Raw genomic sequence first — 20,500 nt, 5'->3', positions numbered from 1 at the left:
TTTGGCTCCTTCTGAACTACTACAGAGCTGCAGGCCGAGGCTGCCCTGGCCGTGAGGTGGGGCCCTCCGAGTGGGGCTGAGGTTGCCGCTGAGGGGGCCCAGCGTGACCTCTGTCTGGGTTGCTCGCTGCTCCACATGCCCCCACCCCTCCTTGCCATGTTGCTGGGTGACCTTGGGTCCCTCTGTACCCTTGCAATTCTCTGGGGGAAAGTCTGCCCTGATAGTCCCTGTCCTGAAGCAGCCTGCAGAGGGAGGATAAGTGGAATCAAGTTTGTTGGAGGGGATTAAGTCCATGGAAGGAGAAGATGCTATAGAGATGTGATGCGGTCTTATGGCTGTTGACTTGTGTTCTTGTTCTGTGTGTTTCTGGCCCCCATTTTTGAAGACCCCGGAGCGTGGGGCTCTCAGTTTGATGATAACCCATGGGGTTGGATCCATGACAGTGTATTATTGTGAAAGCTGGTGACATCACATTGGGGGATGGGACCCAGAGTCAACCCCCCACCCCCAAGTCACCACCAGGTTGTGGCTCTGAAATGAAGGGTGGAGATGGGAGACCCCTCCTCACCCTAGTGAAGGGTGCTCAGGACCCTTCAGGCAAGGCTGCAGTTCTGCTCCCTCATTCCCCTGGTTTCCTGAGCAGAGCTCACAGAGGTTGCTGTAACACACTTTGCTGAATGGGGAATGGTTGGCTCAGGTTGGGGAGAGACTTGTGGCTATTAAGTGACAACTGATGGCCATTCCTCCTTGGAACCCTTCCGTCTTCCTCTCAACTTCAGGGTCCTTTATTAAGACCTCTTCAGGCCTCTCCGGGGGGCCAAGGAAGGCTGGGATGAGAAGGGATGCAGAGGAGGGGGCCAGAGTGACCCCCAGTGGTGAAGCGGGGAGCCTCTGTCCTGGGCTCTGCCGGCCCCAGGGTAGGGATAAGGCAGGGGATCCCTGCCAAGGTGCCCACATCTTGTGTTCTGGGGGTGCTAGACAAGGACCAGGTTGGGCAAGGAGGAAGTCTAGTGGCTTCGCTTCCATGTCCCACGTGGCATCTTGGAGGGTGGAGCCTTGGTGAGGAGCACTACCTGGGAGGTGGAGACTAATGGTAAAAAGACCTCGTCCCTGCTGCTGGGGAGCCTGCCAGCTGGTGGAGATGGGACTGGAGGCATGAACGATGGAGAGGGTGGAGAGGGTGCGATAGGGTGGCGGCTGAGCCAGCCCCTCTGCTTGTAAGGGCCTCAGGACACCACTCCTGTGGAACAGGGGTACTAAAGGGGTAACCTCCCACCCCCACCAAACCACAGCGCCATGAGCTGAGGAGTTGCTGTGTTCTCAGCCTAGCTCCCATTCTCAGCCCGGGCCTTCACAGAGGCTACATCAGCCCCAGGCCAGGCCCTGGCCAGATATGGATGAATAATAAGACCAGTTAGTCCCTCTCTTCCCACAGGTATCACCCCCACTCCTTGTTCCCTGGGGGAGCCTGGGAGCTGCTGGGTCAAAGCCCAACCAGGAATTTTTCCAGGCTGGTTCCTGTATGCAAGGGTGAGTTGGGGGGCCTTGGGGAGCACTTAGGGAAGACATGAGGAGCTGGGGGAGAGGGAGGCTTTGAAGGAACGGGGGTGACTGAGGTAAAGGGAGAAGAGACTGCCAGCTGCGAGAAGTAGGCAAGGGATCCTGGAGGTCTGGGGGCTGCTGAGGAGAACTCCCCAACTCTGTTCAGAAGATGAGCTGTGAGCCTGGACTCTGGGGCTGATAGAAGCCTTGGCCTCCGGCCTGGTGGGAGCTCTGGGCAGCTGGCCTACAGACGTTCCTTAGTGCTGGTGAGTAGGTTTGAATCATCACTCAGGCCCTGGCCTCCATCCGCCCCCACCAGCCCCCTGGCCTCAGTTCCCTGGCAGCATCTCGGGGGGTGGGGGTGCGGGAAGCAGGAACAAGGGCCTCTGTCTGCCCAGCTGCCTCTCCCTTTGGGCTCTGCCAGACTCCACAGTGCATACGTGGGCTCCAACAGGTCCTCTTCCCTCTGGGCCACTGACTAACCCCAGAACCACACGGCTTCCTGTTCTCAGCCCCACGAACATGGTGCCAAATACTTCTCCCCAGGGGAGACTCCCTGAACACTTCCCAAAGGACCCCAGTCACCCCAGCCTGTTGGCTGCAACAGGCCAGATGAGGTCTCCAGAAGGGCACAGTGTCCAGATGGATACATCATGCCCTCTGTGCCCAGCACTGGGCTCTGTGCACATGGGGCCATTTGAGTCCCAAACATGCCACTGTTTGAGAGGTCAGAAATGAGGATATCAGGGGTAATCTCCCTCAACCCTCTTCCTGAGGCCTCTCGAACCGGAGCTGGGGTGTGCAGACGGTAGTCACTAGGGGGCGCTCAGCCACCACAGGGAAGCTGGGTGAACTTGGGAGAGGGAGAGCAGCATCTGCGTGAGAGTGAGGACGCGTTTGAGTGTGTTGGGGGGGTTGCTGAGAGTGTTGGAGCGGGGGAGAAGGCCAGGGGTCACCCCAGGATTCCAGTAGATCTGTGTGTCCCTCTTTACACCAGTCCCCTTCCGACTCCCCCAAACCCCTGCCCCCTCCAATATTCCCAGCATAGAGGGAATAGCTCTCGAGTCCTGTCCGCACATAACCTCACTTTCCTGTACCCTCCTCCCCCCAAATACCGCGCGGGCGTGTGTGTCTCCGGGCAAAGGGGGGCGCATAGGTAATTTTCAGGCTGTGAACCTTGGGGGGGGGTCGAGGTTTCGCTTCGCTGGTGTCGGTGGGGTCCCAGGCTTCGCTTGGGGTCCCCTGGCGAAGGCAGCGCCAGGGGCCGAAGACGCGCGGAGGGGACGGACTCAAGGAGCCGAGGCTGGGCCTGTTCCCGCCCCTGGGCGTGTCGGGGCGGGGCCAGGCCTTCTTTTTAGTCGGCTCGTAGCGGTGAGGAGCGCAGAGGCTTGGGGCAGCCGGGCTGCAAGGAGGCCGCAGCGCGGGGGGCGAGTGGAGCCAGCGGCAGCGGCGCTCGGTCGGGAGACGCATCGGGGAGGCGGACGAACCAGCGGGGTCACCAGCCAGGAGTCTCCGCACTGGAATTTGATATTCATTTATCCAGGGTTTACCCTCCTCCTTTTATTCTGAAACATTTTTTTTAAACCGTATTCTTTCCCCCTTTTAATTTATTTTTGCTTCCCATTCCCCGCTAAATCGGGCCGACCGTTTGGGGAGATTGCTCCTTACTCCCCCAAATCACTTCGGATTTTGGAAACCAGCAGAGAAGCAAGAGGTAGCAAGAGCTCCAAAGAGAAGTGGAGGAAGATAGAGAGACCGGGTCAGAGAGCGCGCGCTGGCGAGCGAGAAACGAGAGGGACAGGGGCAAAGTGAGTGACCTGATTTTGGGGGTGACCGCCAGAGCGCGGCGCGAGCCCTCCCCCTCGGGATCTCACGTCGGACCAGCCGCGCTGACGGACAGACAGACAGACACCGCCCCCTGCCCCAGCGCCCACCTCCTCCCCGGCCGGCGGCCGACGGTGGACGCGGCGGCTAGCCGCGGGCAGGAGCCGGAGCCCGCGCCCGGAGGCGGGGTGGAGGGGGTCGGGGCTCGCGGCGTTGCACTGAAACTTTTCGTCCAACTTCTGGGCTGTTCTCGCTCCGGAGGAGCCGTGGTCCGCGCCGGGGCAGCCGAGCCGAGCGGAACCGGGAGAAGTGCTAGCTCGGGCCGGGAGGAGCCGCAGTCCGAGGAGGGAGAGGAGGAAGAAGAGAAGGAAGAGGAGAGGGGGCCGCGGTGGCGACTCGGCTCTCGGAAGCCGGGCTCATGGACGGGTGACGCGGCTGTGTGCACAGACAGTGCTCCAGCCGCGCGCGCGCCTCAGGCCCTGGCCCGGGCCTCGGCTCCGGGAGGAAGAGGCCCCCGCCTGGGCGCCGAGGAGAGCGGGCCGCCCCGCAGCCCGAGCCGGAGAGGGAGCGCGAGCCGCGCCGGCCCCGGCCGGGCCTCCGAAACCATGAACTTTCTGCTCTCTTGGGTGCATTGGAGCCTTGCCTTGCTGCTCTACCTCCACCATGCCAAGGTAAGCCGCCGTGCCCGCCTGGCGCCGCGGGCCGCTGCGAGCGCCTCTCCCGGCTGGGGACGTGCATGCGAGTGCGCGCGTGGGGGCTCAGTGCCCCACGCGGGTCCTTGGGCACCAGGCGCGCGGCTTCGCCTCTGTCTTCATACGTGTAGGGGGAGGGGGCGCGCGCTAGGTGGGAGGACACCGGGACACAGTCTCACCGCCCACGCGGGCCCTGCCCACCCACCAGAGTTACCGCACGTAGGATCTGGGCCGACCAGCGGAGGGCGGGAGCCGGAGGAGGCAGCTGAGGGGGCTGGGCTTGCGCTGCCGCTGGCGGCTGAAGTTTGCTCCCGGCCGCTGGTCCCCGACGAACTGGAAGTCCGGGCAGCGGGGGCGGGAGCCGGAGCCCAGCGGGCGGGGGTGGGGGTGCTCGGACCTTGGACCGGGGGAGGGCAGAGAGCGTGGAGGAGACAGGGTGCAGGCGAGAGAGGGGCTTGCTGTCACTGCCGCTCGATCTCTGCGGCCCTCGCCTCGAGTTGGGGAAAAGTTTTGGGGTGGATTGCTGCTGGGAGCCCCCCTCTCCGCCGGGCCACCTGCGCCGCACCACCCCCGCCCGTCCCAGCTCGCGTCCCGCTCGGTGCCCGCCCTCCCCCGCCCGGCCGGGCGCGCGCGGCGCGGAGCCGATTACATCAGCCCGGGCCTGGCCGGCCGCGTGTTCCCGGAGCCGCGGCGGCCCGAGCGGGGAACCCGGGGCGGCGAGCGGCGCCCCTCCCCCCGCCTGCCCTCCGCGGGAAGGTGACCTCTCGAGGTAGTCCCATGCAGAGGACCCGGAGAACCACCCCTATTCCTTCCCGCTGTCCCCAGCCCTTAACCCCCTCCTAGGAGGAATTTCCTAACGTCCCTTCCCCATTTCCTCTCTGCTCGAAGAGAAGCCCCTGCCACCTCTTTATTTTTTATTCCCCTCTGCTGAGAAGACCCATCTAACCTCTCTCCGGCCCCAGAGTCCGGGAAAAGAATGATCGCTGTCAGGAGTCGGGCTGCCTGGGCCCAGCCGGGTGCTTTGTCGAGACTCAACCTAAAGTCCCGACTTGGTGACAGTCTGCTTCCCTCCCCTCCCCCACACTTCCGAGTGAGCTGTGCTTTAGCTTTCATGGGGGTGGCCTAAGGGAGGGTTTAAAGAGGGTCCTCATCCCGCTTTACACTTTTTGGAAAAATGGTTTGAAATTTGCTGTGACATGGGCCGTGTGGGACTAGCCCTCCCCGAACCTTTGGAGGGAGCTCCTGCCAGCCTTGCAAACACACTTTGTTCTGGTGAAATGGGCGTTGGAGCAGGAGCAGGTGGTTTTTTCGGAACTCCAAACTTGCCCACCCACCTTGCTTCCCCAAACCACCTAAGGGATCCTTTTCCGCTCTTCCTTTAGCCACAGAATCCCCTTAGAGAGTGGCAGAAGGAAGACAATGGGCCGGGGTCCCTGCTGCCACCCGGAGTTCCTCAGACCCTGGCACAAAGGCCTTGGCTCCAGGCCTCCAAGGGGGGGGGAGGGGGAGGAGAGGCCGCCTGGCCACAGTGTGACCTTCAGAGGCCCCCAGAGAAGGGCACCTGGCCCCTCCCCGCCCAGAACTGCCCCTCCCAGTGCCCCCTGGACTTGGAGGGGGTATGAAGTTTCTGACCCCTTTGCTCTTTGGGGCCCAGGAGGAGTGGAGGGCATAGGCAGAATGTTGGCAGAGGGAAGCCAGGGGCTGCCATGGAAATGGGTGAGGGGCTGAGGCAGAGACTCCAGGGGGGTCCCTGAGGGAACTGTCGGGGGAGGCTCCAGCTGGGATCCTGGAAACTGTTATCTGACCTTGGCCCTGGAGGCAAGGCTGGGGGTCTGGGGTGTATTGGGGGGTGGTGTGGGAAGGAGAGAGACAGACAGACAGTCAGAGTCTCTGCAGAGTCTGCAGTTCTGTGGGCTAGAGCTCAGCTCTGCTGCTCGGGATCTGCCCCAAAAGAGGGGCAGGTGGGGTGGGCAGTTGGTGACAACTGGAGATCCTCTGGAAGGTCTGGGAGAAGCCTTTGCCTATGGGGTGCTGTCAGGTCCACATGGTTGGGCTAGTTGACCTTCACAGCTTCTGGGGAGGGGAGGAATGATCTGGTGGGGGTGGGGAGGGATGAGAGGCCTCAGGCCTAGGTAGTGCAGGGGGCCCCCTAGGGGTTGGGCAGTGCTAAGGCATAAAAGGCTTCCCTGGTTGCCTTTGAGGAAGGTGCCCAGCAGGTGAGAGGGACTTGGGACCCCCCTCAGTCTGGGAGGGAGAAGAAACCAGGGAACAAGGTGGGAGCCCGAGGCTCGGGGCTTTGGAGATAAATTCAGGCTCTAGGGAGATGGGTGCGCGGGGAAAAATGGGGCCCTCCCCTCCCCCAGGGTTTCCTCCCATGTTTTACCCTCTAGGCAACCTGTGGCTTTGCTAAGTATTCCTGAGGATAGAAGAGTTTGGATGGGGGAGGGTGCTTGGTGCCCTTCGGTCCTCTGTACCGCCCCCCCCAGCACCAGCGCACCCTGGTATTTGTTATGTCAGCAGGAGAAGGTCACCATGTTGTTTTTCTCACCCCCAGTCCTTCCTTCCTGCCCCAGTCCAAATTTGTCCTCCTGTTTGACCTTAATACTTACCCGTGGCTTTGGACCAGGGAGTCAGGGGGGCTGAGAGACTTCACTTCTTTTAGCTCAGCAAGGGGCCAGTGAGGGCTGGGAATGGGAAATGTGGGGGAGGGGCAGGGACCTGGGCAGCACAGCATTCTGGTGTTTTCCTCCTGTGTTTTGAGCCCCCCCCCCCAATATCTGGTCAGTCTTTATCTTCCTTGGCTTCAGAACTGGAGCAGTCCAGGGGTGGTGCTTTGTGCTGTGAAGAGCCCCCGGAGGTGCCCTGCTCCATTCAGAGGCCCCGGAGAAGCCAGAGGCTGCGGGTTGGGAGGGACTTAAGGAGGGAGCAGGGGCGGGGTGGCTGGGTCTGTGCATCCCTGCTTCTGCCCATGCCCATTCTTCGTTCTTTGTTTTGTCTTCAGTGGTCCCAGGCTGCACCCATGGCAGAAGGAGAGCAGAAACCTCACGAAGGTAAGTCCCCCCCCAACGCCCACCCCTGCACATGGATGGGGGGCCGTCGCTTGATCCCCCAGGGCATGGGTGGGAAGGCCCGGTTCCTTCTCAGGTCTGTTGGGGTTTGGGTGGGGAAGGGGCACAGGAATCTGGGGATCTAGAAAGGAAAAGGTGAGCTCCGGGAGATTAACCCTTCCATTCTGGAGGACTCTGTCTGTACTACTCAGACCACGGCTAGAAATAGGACTTGTGGTCTTTTTCTTCTGCTCTTTCCAGTAAAATTTTATTTGGAGAGGGAGTTGCGAGCACAGACCAGGAAGACAAATAGTGTTCAAGGATCCCAGGTGTCAGGGGAGGTGTCCCTTGTCCCCCCTGCTCCCCGGGGAGGATGGATACTCCATGTCACTTACAACCCAGCCAGATTCCACCTGTGGGGTCTGTGTGGCAGAGGCTGTGACCCCTGCTGTCTAGATTGCTGGCTGCGTACGAGCTGGAGGTGCAGAGGGCCCAGGCTCATGGAACTCCCTCCCCCGCTTGGCATTCCTTTGGGGGTGGAGAGAGAAAGCCCTATAGCCTCCCCCCTGCCCTCCTGGGGAGTAGGTTTGGGTGCTTGTGAACTTCCCTCTTGGTCCAGCAGAGGGCTGGCTGTAGCTCCCAGGAGCCCCGCCCCTCTGCCCAGCCTGAGTCTGCCTGCCTTTTGTTTCCTGCGGTTTGGAGTACAGATCCTCCCATTTCTCTAGGGATGCCCTGGCTCTCCCCACTACTGAATGTGGCCTCTGCTGCAGCCTGATGTGCCACTCCCCCAGCTCCCCACCTCTGAGAAGGGAAGGCCCTGGGGTCTTCCTCCAGGCGCGTTTCCCTGACCCAAATCCAGTGGCCCGGATGGTGGCCAGGGGCAGTGTTTCTACTCCCCAGGCTGGTGGTGATGCCTGGCCAGTTCTGCCTCCTTCCTCACTCAGGAGCCCTTTCCTTGACCCAGGGCCTGGCTTCCCCACCTGTGCCACTGACAGGCCTCCGCTCCCAGGGTGCACCCACCCCGCCTCAGCCTCCACTGGTCTCTCTCTGAGGTCTGGGAGAGGCAAGACAAATGGTCTTTGTTTGCTGGGGTAACGGTTGTCTTAGAGAAATAAGGAAAACCACGAAGCCTGAAGTTGGAGTGTATGTGCACCCATGCCTGAGCAAAAGCAGGACAGCTTTCCTTGGAGGTATTGGCTGGGGTGCGAAGGGTGTGGTGAAGTCACCCCCCTCTACCTCCTGTGGGCCTTGAGGATTCCAGGGAGCTTTTCCAAGGAATTTCCACCCTGGATCTTTTTACCATCAGCTACCAACTGCCATGACCCAGGCCAGACTGTTCTGCCGTCCTGTCCTTGTGGCCCTGAAGTCTTGGCCACCTCTATCCCCAGCCACGACGAAGTGTCAGGGCAAGAATTCTTGATTAGTCATCTTCTTCAATATAGACTTGGCTTACAAAAGGACTTTTTCAGATCCCTGGTCTTGTTTATACTCTTTTTGATGACGCTTGATCCTAACCCTTGTAGCGGTGGGGAATTCTGTGCCCATTGTCTGGGTGGGGGAGCAGAGACCTCAGGCAAGGCCAAGGACTGGCTTGGGAGCCCCCACTGTTTTCCTTCCTGTTTTCACACGTATAGCCTCCCCACTTCCCCTCAGTTCCTCACATTCTCCCTAATCCACTATATATACCCCCCTCCCCAGCACCCAGGCTCATCTTCCTTCACCACTCTGGAGGGAGGAGTGAGGAGAGGCTCAGCTATGGCCTCTGGGAAGAGGCAGCTGGGGGTATGCCCTTCAGATGTCTTGGTGGGGTTCTAACCTTGTATCACCTGGGCTGAGAAAAGGGCGCTGGTTCTTAGGGCTGGAGATGGAAGGCAAAACCCTATACTTCAACCTCTGTTTCAGTGTCTTTAGAGATCAGCCCAACCCGCTTACACAGATGTGCAGAGTCTGAGGCCTAGAGAGGGAGGAGCTGTCCCAAGGTCACACCAAGTCCTGGCCAGAGCCCAGGCTTCCTCGCTGGCTGGGTGCTGCTTCTTCCCTTCTATTCAGGGGAAACTCATTTCAGGGACAGGATTGCTCTGTGGTGGTGGTGGAGGGGTGATGGGGAGTGGCAGGCCAGGCCACAATTTGGAGAAGTCATTCAGAGTTCTGACTTTATTTATTCTCAGGGGCCCTACCTCTGTGGCCCAGAATTACCCCTTCATGCTCCGGTGCACCCCAGGCTCCACGGCCAGCCTGGGAAGTTGTCTTTACCCTGGTCTCCCTCCAGATCAGCTTCTAGAAACGCTCCGTGACTGCAGTGGCGGCACCGTTTTTTCCATGATGCAAGCAGTTTGCCCTCCTGGGTGGGGTTATCGGTGGCTGGCAGGTCCAGCACAGTGTTCCCGCCCATAGCCACCTGCTGTTTCCAGGCAGACCCAACCCCTGTGCCAATGCCCACCACCTCCTCAGCCCGAGTTCGGGGAGGGGGTCTGGCAGGTGGCAAAGTGCCCCCTGATGCTTCCCCTCTGTTTCATAGGATGTTGGCTTGGGAAGGCTTTGATGTCAGAGTTGACTTTAACTCTGTTACTTACTGGCAGTGTGGCCTTGGAGCCAGTTACTCAGCCTCTGTAAGCCTCTAGTTCCCCATTTGTAAAATGGGGGGTCCTACTAGAACCTCAGAGTACCATGGTGGGGAGAATTGTTTGGGGTGACACCTAAAAGAAGTGCTCAGTAAGTGGTTGTTGGTTAATGGTATGGCAGTTATTGTGGGGAGCTGGAGGGAAATGGAGAGGGGGTTTGCCAAGCTGGCTGCTCCTCCTTTCACGGGAAGCTTAGAGACCCCCAACAGGTATACTCATACTCAGACTGTCCTCTGGCATCAAGGTTGACCTAGGGATTGGCTTGGCTGTCATGGCGAGGCAAGGGGATCAGATGTGCAGGCCGACTCCCTTAGAACCTGACATCAGTGCCATGTGGTCTTTGGAATAAAAACAGGCCTTTATCAGTGTTGGTGGTGGAAAGCTAGGAAAGGACTTCAACCGCAGCCAAGAGACTTAAGTTAGATTTTCAGAAGGACTATAGTGAGTACCTCTCACAGAACGGAGTGGCCTTACAGAGCTGGGTGGAAAGAAGGGCCGGCCACCTCTAAAGTGACCCGCTGGGCTCATGTGTCACCCCCTGCCATGCAGTGGTGAAGTTCATGGACGTCTACCAGCGCAGCTACTGCCGTCCAATTGAGACCCTGGTGGACATCTTCCAGGAGTACCCCGATGAGATCGAGTACATCTTCAAGCCGTCCTGTGTGCCCCTGATGCGGTGTGGAGGCTGCTGCAATGACGAGGGTCTGGAGTGTGTGCCCACTGAAGAGTTCAACATCACCATGCAGGTGGGCACCTGTGGGGAGCGGGGGAGGGGCTGCGTGGGGGGGCATTAGGCTTTGCCAACAGGTGGTCCCCGGCCCTCTCTCCTGGGCAGCTCTCGAAGGGAGGAGCCAGGCTTGCCTTGCCCAGCTCTCGCCCCTGAGTCAGTCAAGGGGAAGTATGGAGGTCTTACCCTCTTTGGAGAAAGAGATGCTTGCATTTCTGAGCCCAGGTTTCCAGCAAGCCCCGACCACCTCCTCCTCCTCCCTGATCTCTGTCCCCCGAGCTCAGGAGGGGCCTGACACCTGTGACAGGAGCCCCTCCCTTTCTCTCTAGGAGGGAGAGAGCCCTCCCTCCCTGGGGGCTCTGTTTGGGAAGCTGGATGAGCCTGGTCTGTGGAGAGTTTAAAAAGCCAGTCGTTTGGTACTGCCTGGTGATGGGGCACATCTCAGCCTGGATGGGGCTGGAGGGAACTCTGAGACCCCAGGGAGGAGTGGGTGGCTCTTGGGTAGTTACTGGGGGTAGGGTGAAGCCTGGAGGGGATAAGAGGAGGGGAGGGATGGGGAGTGGCAAGAACCCAGGACCCAAATTCCCAGCCTGGCCAACCCTGAAGCCATGTCTGCCCTCAAGAGAAGCAGGGGCTCCTCGAGGTCAGCGGGGCGGGGGGAGTTGGGGTGGGCCTGAGGCTCTTTCTGGTAGAGCCCCTGGTCCCCCCGTACTTCCACCACCCTTCCCTGCTCTGTAGAACCCCTGGGTGCTGAGCGGCAGGAGCCATGGGGTCTCCCACCTGGGTATGGCTGGCTGGGTCACTAACTGCTGTGATCTGCTTCCTTTCCCTCCAGATTATGCGGATCAAACCTCACCAAGGCCAGCACATAGGAGAGATGAGCTTCCTACAGCACAACAAATGTGAATGCAGGTAAGGATGGAGTCACGGAGTCATTTGTTCAGTGAATGGCTGCTGAACGAATTCAGGGGGCCCACTCTAGGCCAGGGTTAAGTACGTTCCACTTGTTAGCCCATTTCCACCTTCCAACTTCAATGTGCCTCAGTTTCCACATCTGTAAAATGGGCACAATAATAGTATGTACTGCCTAGTGTTGTCATAAGGATTAAATGAGTTATTATATGTCAAGAGTTTAAAACTGTACTGATGTATCATAAATACTATGTTAAGTCTTTATTATTATTATTATTATTATTATTGTTCTCATTACCATCACCATCTGAACTCCTCTCCGTTTTGTTCTTTTCTTTTTCTCTACCCACTGCAGACCAAAGAAAGATAGAGCAAGGCAAGAAAAGTAAGTGGCCATGACTTTCGCTCTTCTCCCTCTACGTGGCTGGTTGTCTTGGTTTGGGGCTCTTGGCTTCCTCTCTCAGGGGGGTCTGATGGCTTCACTGGGTCTGAGAGTTGGTTTCATGGGGACTTGTGGTGGCAGCAATGGGATGGAGCAAACTCCAGGATTATGGCTATAGAACAACTGACAAAACCCAGCCTGGTGCCTGGAACTTCCTTTGGAAGAGACGATGCATCTCCGGGCCATTCCCGGCCAGGACTTGCGGTCTTGGTGGGTTGGGGGCCGTTGTGGATGCTGGCTCCCGGGCCTGCTCTAGCCTCCTGTCACCCATGGCAGGGAGAGGGAGTGGGTGGCAGAGAGGCCAGCTTTTGTGTGTTAGAGGAAATGGCCTCTTTTGGTGGCTGCAGTGGTGGTGCGGTTGGATTTGGGGCCAGCTGGGGTGTTTTCTTGGTGCGTGCCCTCCTGCGGGAGTGAGGCAGGCCAGAGACGCTCAGCCCCCTTGGCCAGGGAGAAGGAGGTGAATGTTGGCCATATCCTGAGGCTTTCAGTTGCTCAGTGTGGAGGGTCAGGTCAGGATAGAGCAGGGGGTGAGGTCTGGCAGCGGTGATCCTTCAAGACAGGGCGAGTGGCTGGCATGGGAGAGAGCCCGCAGGGGAAGAGACTGAGAGAGAGCACCTCTGCCCTTCCCCCACCCATCATCCTGTCTGCCCCCAACGCTCTGGTGACATTGAAGCCCCCTAGGCCTCAACCCCTTGCCTCTTCCCTAAGTCCCCAACTTCAGGATTGCTGAGCAGTGATTGGGGACAGGAGGCTCAGAGAGAGAGAGAGTGTGTGTGCGCGTGTGAATGAAGACCTTCCTTCCTCCAGAACTTTCTCCCGAGAGGAAACAGACTTGCCCCTCTCCTCCATCCCTTCCCCTTCATTTCTCCCATGTGGCAGCCATCCTGAGGGGCATTCTCTGGGGCCAGGCAGGTGTGGAGAGGGCTGGTTCCCTTGAGAGGGACAGGCTTCAGCTTGCTGCCCTTGCCTGTTCCCCAAACACCTGCCTTGCCCACAGGGAGAGTGGGGTTTCGCCTGGTCTCCGAAAAGAGTCTGGTGAGATGGTGTAGCAGGCTTTGACAGGCTGGGGAGAGGACGCTTCGCCAAGTGCCGCCCAGGCCCCCCTCCCCACGCCTCCCTAACTCCCACCCCACCCTGCTGCCTGCCTGGGGCCCCGCCTCTCAGCCCAGGTTATGGCTGGGCTGGCTGGCGCCTTTCATGTGCCACCCTTGGTTTTGTGCCAGCTCCCAAGATAGCTGCTCCCCTACATTGGGATTCACAGAGGCAGGGCCCCTGGAGGGACCCCTCGCTCTGGTACTTGGAAATGAAGGCAGAAGGTGCCTGGAGTACAGCTTGCACTCCCTTCCCTCGGCCCCCATCGAGTCAGGTCTCTGACCTTCTCCCCAAACTCTGGCCTCTTATGGCCCCTGACCTTCAGAGTCAGACTTGTTCAGGGATGCTGGGAAGAGAGCCTGCCCTCTAGGCTTTGCCCCCTGCCTGGGACCAGGAGACACCATGAGCGTGGAGGCCTTTGGGTCCAGTGCCTTCCACCCAGCCTCTGCTCCCCTCACCACACACACAGCCTTGCTAGGAGCTGGGTTTGCCACCCGCACCCCCCCCCCCACGCGCCGCCCCGCCCGAGGGTAAAGTGAGAAGAAGGCGCCATTGAGTGCTTGCCACGCTGGCCCATCCCGCGTGTGTGCACGTGTGCAAGATCTTCCTCGTGCCTCGGAGCGTGTCCTGTGTCCTGCCCTCCTCACTGCTTCCTTTCCTCTCCCCTACCCCCTTGCTTTCTCTCTGTCTGTCTCTGTTTTTTTATTTTCCAGAAAATCAGTTCGAGGAAAGGGAAAGGGGCAAAAAAGAAAGCGCAAGAAATCCCGGTATAAATCCTGGAGCGCGTACGTGGTGCCGCCGCAGTCTCGCTTCCTGGAGCCTCCCCAGCCCCCAATCAAACTCACGCCTGCAGGACCCTGGAACCCTGCCTCCCTCCTGCTCCCCCTCCCTGGCTCCTATCCTCCCTCTTCCCTAGTGTCTCTCTCTCACTCTCACCCCACTAATTGGCACCGATGGGTAGATGTGGTGGTGGCATTGCTGGTCCAGGGTTGGGGGTGGGAGGGTGGGCAGAGTGGGCCTGGAGGATTCAGGGAGGGGCCTCTGGCTTGGCTGGGCACCCACCGCCTTCCCCTCACCCACTGGGCACTGGTGGCGGGCCCATGTTGGCACGGGTGCCGGGCGCTGATGCCTGCTCACCCAACTGGTTTCCACTGCTCTAGGCTTCCGCACTTCTCCGGAAGCTGGGGGGTGGGGGTGGGGGTGGGGAGGGCAGACGTGGCGTGAGGAAGGGGCGCGGATGAGGTGAGGCAGCTCGTTGCTGGCCGAAGGAGGATGTGGCGTCAAACAGCACTGCGGCCCCTCCTTGTGGACTTGGGGCCTCTGGAGGAGAGCCCCCTATTCCAGCCCAACCCATGGCACCCACAGAAGCCTTCCCGTAGGGTGGCCTCTTCCTCTGGGTTTGAGGCTGTGGGGCACCCTTTGGCCACCAGTGGCCTGGCCTGTGGACCCCGCCCCTGGGCCTGGCCTGCCGTCACTCCCTGCTTCAGCCCCCCTTTGGTGGAGGGGCCTGGGCATGAGCCTTCACACAGGGAGGAGGTGGCCCCCATTGCCGTCCCCAGTAGGTGGAGAGTCAAGGTGTGCTTTTTCGGGGGTGGTAGCCGTTGGGGCCCTGTGGCCCGAGACTTGCACTTGTGCCCGTGGGACAGCGCTGCCCCGTACAGCACCCCCGTCCTTGCATTCTGCCCGTGTGCGTCCGCCTCTTCCTGCAGGCAGGCTTCCTAGCCAGTGCCGCCTCTTTCCGCCGCTCTCTCTTGTCTTCCGCTGTGGTGTCGGACCCTTCCAGGGCGTGGAAGGGTGTGGGGCCCGTGAGCGGGGTGGGGTGCAGCTGCTGACGTGGTAGGGGGTGTTGCATGGATTTTTTTCTCTCTCTCTGCTGACGCTCTAGCTTAGATGTCTTTCCTTTTGCCTTTTGCAGTCCCTGTGGGCCTTGCTCAGAGCGGAGAAAGCATTTGTTTGTACAAGATCCGCAGACGTGTAAATGTTCCTGCAAAAACACAGACTCGCGTTGCAAGGCGAGGCAGCTTGAGTTAAACGAACGTACTTGCAGGTTGGTTCCCAGAGGGCGAGCAAGTCAGAGAGGGGCTTTGCACAGAGATGGGGAGAGAGAGAGAGCGAGAGAGCGAGAGAGCGAGAGAGCGAGAGAGCGAGCGAGAGAGAGAGAGAGAGAGAGAGAGAGAGAGACAGAGAGAGAGAGAGACAGAGAGAGAGAGAGCGAGCGAGAGCGAGCGAACGCGCACCTGAAAGGGGCCAGCTGCTTGCTCAGCTTCTAGCTGCTTGCCTGGTGACTGCCGCCTTCTCTGCTCGCGGGGCCCCTGCGCTGGGCAGCAGGTGCTGGCCGGCCCGCCAGGGCCAGTTCAGAGCTTGCCCTGGTTGCGTGAGTGGGCAGGCCAGGGTGGCTTCCTGTGGTGGTGTGGACGCAGGCTGAGTGTTGTGTCCTGTGGTCCTGCTCGTAGTGGCTGTCGGTTCTGACGTCGTCGTGATTCCTACCTCTGCTGCTAATAGGGAGGGCCCTTCCCGGTGTGGGCGGGTACTGCCTCTACAAAGCGCAAACACTTCGGGGCCTCACCACCGCCTCTGAGGTCTGCACCGCTGGGTTTCTCATCCCCTCAGTGTCTCTCCTTGGGGACAGGGCTTGAGTTCATCCTCAGACTGGGTTCCTGGAGGGCGTGGGCTCTGCCTGTTGGTTTAGGGCAGATAGGAGATTTAACATCAGGGGACGCTAGATACCTTAATACTCCAGTCATCACGGCAACAACCCCAAACAGCCCACCTATTTCCAAATGCCCCTAGGATGGGTGGAGGGAGGGAGCCACACCCATTCTCCTAATATTAGGCTGTGAGCTCCTCACACCTGGGCCTAGGTTTTATTCATCTGTATGACTCCCCCCGCTCCCAGGCATCTGTGCCTCTGTCCCTTGTTCACACCAGGGACCAAGGAAGTGTCAAGTGTGTGAGTGAATACATGACCGGGTTCAGGGGTGAGGGCAAGAGCACGGGGCCGTGGCAGGTGGCTGGCAATCTTCTGATGCCTCACTGGTGTTTATACCCGTCTGGCCTGTACTCAAAGGCAAGGAGCCCTCTGGGTCAGTGTAAGCTTCACCCAGGAAGGAGAGGCTTTTATGGGGATTCCCGGGCAGGGCCAGGGTGCCCCCAGCTAGTCCAGATGCCTCATTGGTTAACAGGGTCCTTGGAGTGTAGCTCTCTCCCCCGTCTCCCGTGTTCCTGTGGCTTGTGAGTGTCAGGGAGGCTGGGGACCAGGCCCTGGGGGTGTTAGCGTGGGTTCTGTCTGTCTTGGCGGTACGTGAAGGCAGGAAGTGTACACTCGTGCTGGGGTGGGGGTTCTGCCTCACCCCAGGGCTGGCTGAGGGGTCTCCACGTCTCCCAGGGGCCTCCGAGAAGATCAGGGATTTGCCATTTTAGGGTTACCACGGTGATCATTCTGCAGAGATGGGATAGGGGGATGTCTGCAGTGACTTGGGGGCTAACTGAAGTTACCCGAACCCATCCTCTCACCTGGCTGTATGGGGGAATTTCAGTCCTCAAATAGGAGGCTTAGGATCCCCATTCCTGGGCTCTCAGAAGGGCAGGGCCTGCTCTGACCTCTCTTCAAGTGGGGAGGGTAAAAGGCGAGCAGCCCAGGTGCAGGGGCATGATGGGAAAGTTCTAGAAGTCCCCTCTGCCTCCACGACCCTAAGTTAAATAGCATATTGGAAAGGTAAGGCAGCCTGGTACCTGGGGCCTGCACCCGAGGCCAGGACGGTGGGCATGGCGAGGGGAGGTGTGTCCCTCACCTTCCCAGGGCCCCAAGCCCTGCTGGCTCTGCCTCTCTTGGGAGCCTCCCTTCCCCAGCTTCCTGGCCTGCTTGGCCTCTGCACAGGCCGTATCCTTTGCTCTCCCAACTCGCTCCCCCAAACCGGCACCATAGGGACTGCACTGAAACATCTCCTTCTGCAGGGAGGCTTTGCTGATTAACTTGGTCCAACTTTGCTCACCTATCAGCTCTTAAATGTCAACTAGGGACTGTTCTTTGGGACATGTTTATGTGTTGCTTGTGATGAGATGTCATTCTGTCTTGGTCTTGTCTCAACTAGACTGTAAACTCCAGAGGGCAGACTGGGAGCCCCGGACGTAGCTGCCACTCTCCCAGAGGCAGGACCGTGCCTTCTCTGTCCTCTCCCCTGCTGGCCTCGGGCTGCAGGAAGGGGAGGCTGCAGCCTCCCCACCGGGGCTCCTCCCCTGGCCCTAACCCCCAGCCTCTGTTTCCCGTTCTCTGCAGATGTGACAAGCCAAGGCGGTGAGCTGGGTGGGAGGAAGGAGCCTCCCTCAGGGTTTTGGGAACGAGACGTCTCACCAGGAAAGACTGACACAGAATGACCCATAGCCGCTGCCCCCGCACCACCACCACCATCAACAGAACAGTCCTGAATCCAGAAACCTGACATGAAGGAAGAGGAGGCTGTGCGCAGAGCACTTTGGGTCCGGAGCGCAAGACTCCGGCAGAAGCATTCCCGGGCGGGTGACCCAGCATGGTCCCTCTTGGAATTGGATCGCCATTTTATTTCTCTTGCTGCTAAATCACCGAGCCCGGAAGATTAGAGAGTTTTATTTCTGGGATTCCTGTAGACACACCCACCCACATACATACGTTTATATATATATATAAAATATATAAAAATAAATATATATATTTTATATATATATATATAAAATATATATATTCTTTTTTTTTTAAATTAACATTGCTAATGTTATTGGTGTCTTCACTGGATGTATTTGACTGCTGTGGACTTGAGTTGGGAGGAGAATGTCCCCACCCAGATCCTGACAGGGAAGAGGATGGAAGGAGAGACTCTGGCATCATCTTTTTATCCCTCTTAGGGAAGCCAGGGTCCCCTCCCCTGCCTGGGAACGCGCAAGGCCAGGGCACGGGGGCAAATTTGGCCTGCTTTTGGAAACACCGACAAACCCAGCCCTGGCCCCGAGCCTCTATCCCGAGTCAAACGGACAGAAAGACAGGCAACAGGTACAGGGCACGAGGACGCTGGCTCTGACCAGGAGTTTGGGGGAGCCTCGGGACACTGCTGTGCTTTGGAGAACCCCTCCACGTGCTGCACGGGCATCGTGCCCCCAGGGGCACTGCCTGGAAGATTCAGGAGTCTGGGCAGCCTTCACCTCCTCTCACCCGCTTCCGAGATGCCCAGGAGGCCACTGACATGCCTTGGCGAAGAGAAGAGAGACGTTGGTGGAGGAAGGGCCACCCAGTGGCAGCTCGTCCTCCGAGGGAAGGGCCTCCTGCCTTGGCCCTCTCCCAGCTTCGCTTCCCGGGCGCAGCCCAGGAGGGCCCAATGTCCTCAGACCATTGAAACCACTAGTTCTGTCCCCCCAGGAGACCTGGCTGTGTGTGTGTGAGTGGTTAACCCACCTCCATCCCCCAACCCGACCCTTCCTGCGGCATAGAGAGACAGGGCAGGGTCCCCGTGCCCACCCTGGAGGCAGAGAAAAGAGAAGTGTTTTATATATGGTACTTATTTAATATGCCCTTTTAATTAGAAATTAAAACAGTTAATTTAATTAAAGAGTAGGGTTTTTTTCAGTATTCTTGGTTAATATTTAATTTCAACTATTTATGAGATCCATCTCTTGCTGTCTCACTCTCTCTTATTTGTACTGGTCTTTGTGTATAAAATTCCTGTTTCCAATCTCTCTTGCTCTGAACGGTGACAGTCACTAGCTTGTCCTGAACAGATATTTAATTTTGCTAACACTCAGCTCTGCCCTCCCCTTTCCCTTGGCTCCCCACCACACATTCCTTTGAAATAAGGTTTCAATATACATCTACATACTATATATATATTTGGCAACTTGTGTTTGTGTATATATATATAATATATATATATATATGTTTATGTATATATGATTCTGATAGACATTGCTATTCTGTTTTTTATATGTAAAAACAAAACAAGAAAAAATAGAGAATTCTACATACTAAATCTCTCTCCTTTTTTAATTTTAATATTTGTTATCATTTATTTATTGGTGCTACTGTTTATCCGTAATAATTGTGGGGGAAAAAGATATTAACATCACATCTTTGTCTCTAGTGCAGTTTTTCGAGATATTCCGTAGTACATATTTATTTTTAAACAACAACAAAGAAATACAGATATATCTTAAAAAAAAAAAGCATTTTGTATTAAAGAATTTAATTCTGATCTCAAAGCTCCTCCTGGTTTCTCCTTCTCCATTGAATCTTTGTTCCAGACTTCCTCCTGCCCCCTTTCCCTCCTCCCATGGGAAACATGGCATTTGCCTGAGGTCTGGGAAAGGGGTTCCAAGTGTGTAGGATATGCGGTGACCCACCTCATTGTGCCGGGGGCCAGAGTCTTTCCATTCTGGCTGGGCCCGTCCTGGGGGAGCTCGTTCATCTTCTGCCATCTGTGGAAGTGGGGGAGGGAGAGACAGCTCCTTAGATAGGAGCCAAGGGCCCTGCAAGGAGTAGAGGTGCCTTCAGGAGTCATGTGATGCAGGCAATGTCCCTTGTCAGGGAAGGAACTGGCCACGTCTCTGAGCTTGTTTCCCAGAGGACAGGAGGGGGCTGGGTTTGGCTCTGGAGCCTTGGCTGCAACAGGCTGGGAATGGGAAGGGGGTGCTTGTGTGGGGCCTGTACCCTCAGGGTGTAAATTAGTTTTACATAGTAGTCCTGGAGTTCCTTGAGCCTCTGGAAGGTGGGCCCACAGTTCCACTTGCCCCTGAGGGGACTCCCTGCCCTGCCTTGCTGTGTAGGCCCAGCTCTCCTGCAGGCCTGGGGAAGGTGGAAGCTGTCTGGGTCTTTGGCATTTATGAACAGTGCTTCCAAATCCACTTCTCTAGCCTCTTTTATTCCTTCAAACCGTATTTATTGGGCCACCAGCCATCGTGCCAGGGCAAGGGATGCTGTTATGAATAAGACACAATTCCACCCCTCAAGGATCTGGTGAGGGTGGGTGAGGAGACACAGAACTATAAATCCACAAATAGAAAAATACATAAATTCTGATGGGGGCATTTGATCCAGCTTGGGAGTGGGGATGGATTGGGGGTGGTAGAGTCTGGGAGGTCTGCTCATTATATTACCTTTAGGCTGCCCCTGAAAGAGTGTGAAGGAGAAGACAGAACATGGAGGGGCGGGTGGAAGGGTTGAAGCCGACTTCCCAGACAGAAGGGGCAGTGTGAGCAAAGGCATGGAGGGAGGACTCGGGCAGGGAGTGGGTGAGGGGATGAAGGTGGGAGAGAGAGGCAGGAATAGCCTTTGCCTGCCGCACCCATGGTGCCAAGAGCCTATGACCTGGGGATGAGCAGCAGTTGATGGGTTTTAAACAGGGACACCCCTGCAGGGAGGCTGTTGTAATCCTCCTGTGGGAGACACCCTGAGGAGGGTAGCGGTGACTTCGGTGGCTGATCAGGGAGGGCACCACCTGCCTCTCCTGGCCACACTGGGTCGGGGGGACAAGGGAGGCGAGGTTCCTGCCCTCGTGCAGCTTTGGTTCTAGTTAAGTGCTCATTTTCCAAGCGCTTTCCACCTGTGGCTCTTCCGCTGGTTAACACAATCCACCAGACCT

At 58.0% G+C, this 20,500-nt stretch overlaps 1 protein-coding gene across 1 annotated transcript; it reads left to right on the top strand.

The window, feature by feature from the left end:
- Positions 1 to 3,260: 3,260 nt before the first annotated feature.
- VEGFA (vascular endothelial growth factor A) lies at positions 3,261 to 19,082 on the top strand (the record flags this gene model as incomplete). The annotated part of the gene is made up of 8 exons (XM_060111442.1): positions 3,261 to 4,037; positions 7,060 to 7,108; positions 10,276 to 10,472; positions 11,289 to 11,365; positions 11,721 to 11,750; positions 13,613 to 13,666; positions 14,815 to 14,946; positions 17,176 to 19,082. Coding segments are annotated over 8 exons (1,338 nt in total), but the record flags the coding sequence as incomplete, so codon positions are not given.
- Between the last annotated feature and the right edge of the window lie 1,418 nt (positions 19,083 to 20,500).

Source organism: Mesoplodon densirostris, chromosome 10 (genome assembly GCF_025265405.1).
Source record: "Mesoplodon densirostris isolate mMesDen1 chromosome 10, mMesDen1 primary haplotype, whole genome shotgun sequence".
Taxonomy (NCBI): domain Eukaryota; kingdom Metazoa; phylum Chordata; class Mammalia; order Artiodactyla; family Ziphiidae; genus Mesoplodon; species Mesoplodon densirostris.
This window is presented reverse-complemented; position numbering and strand designations above follow the sequence as displayed.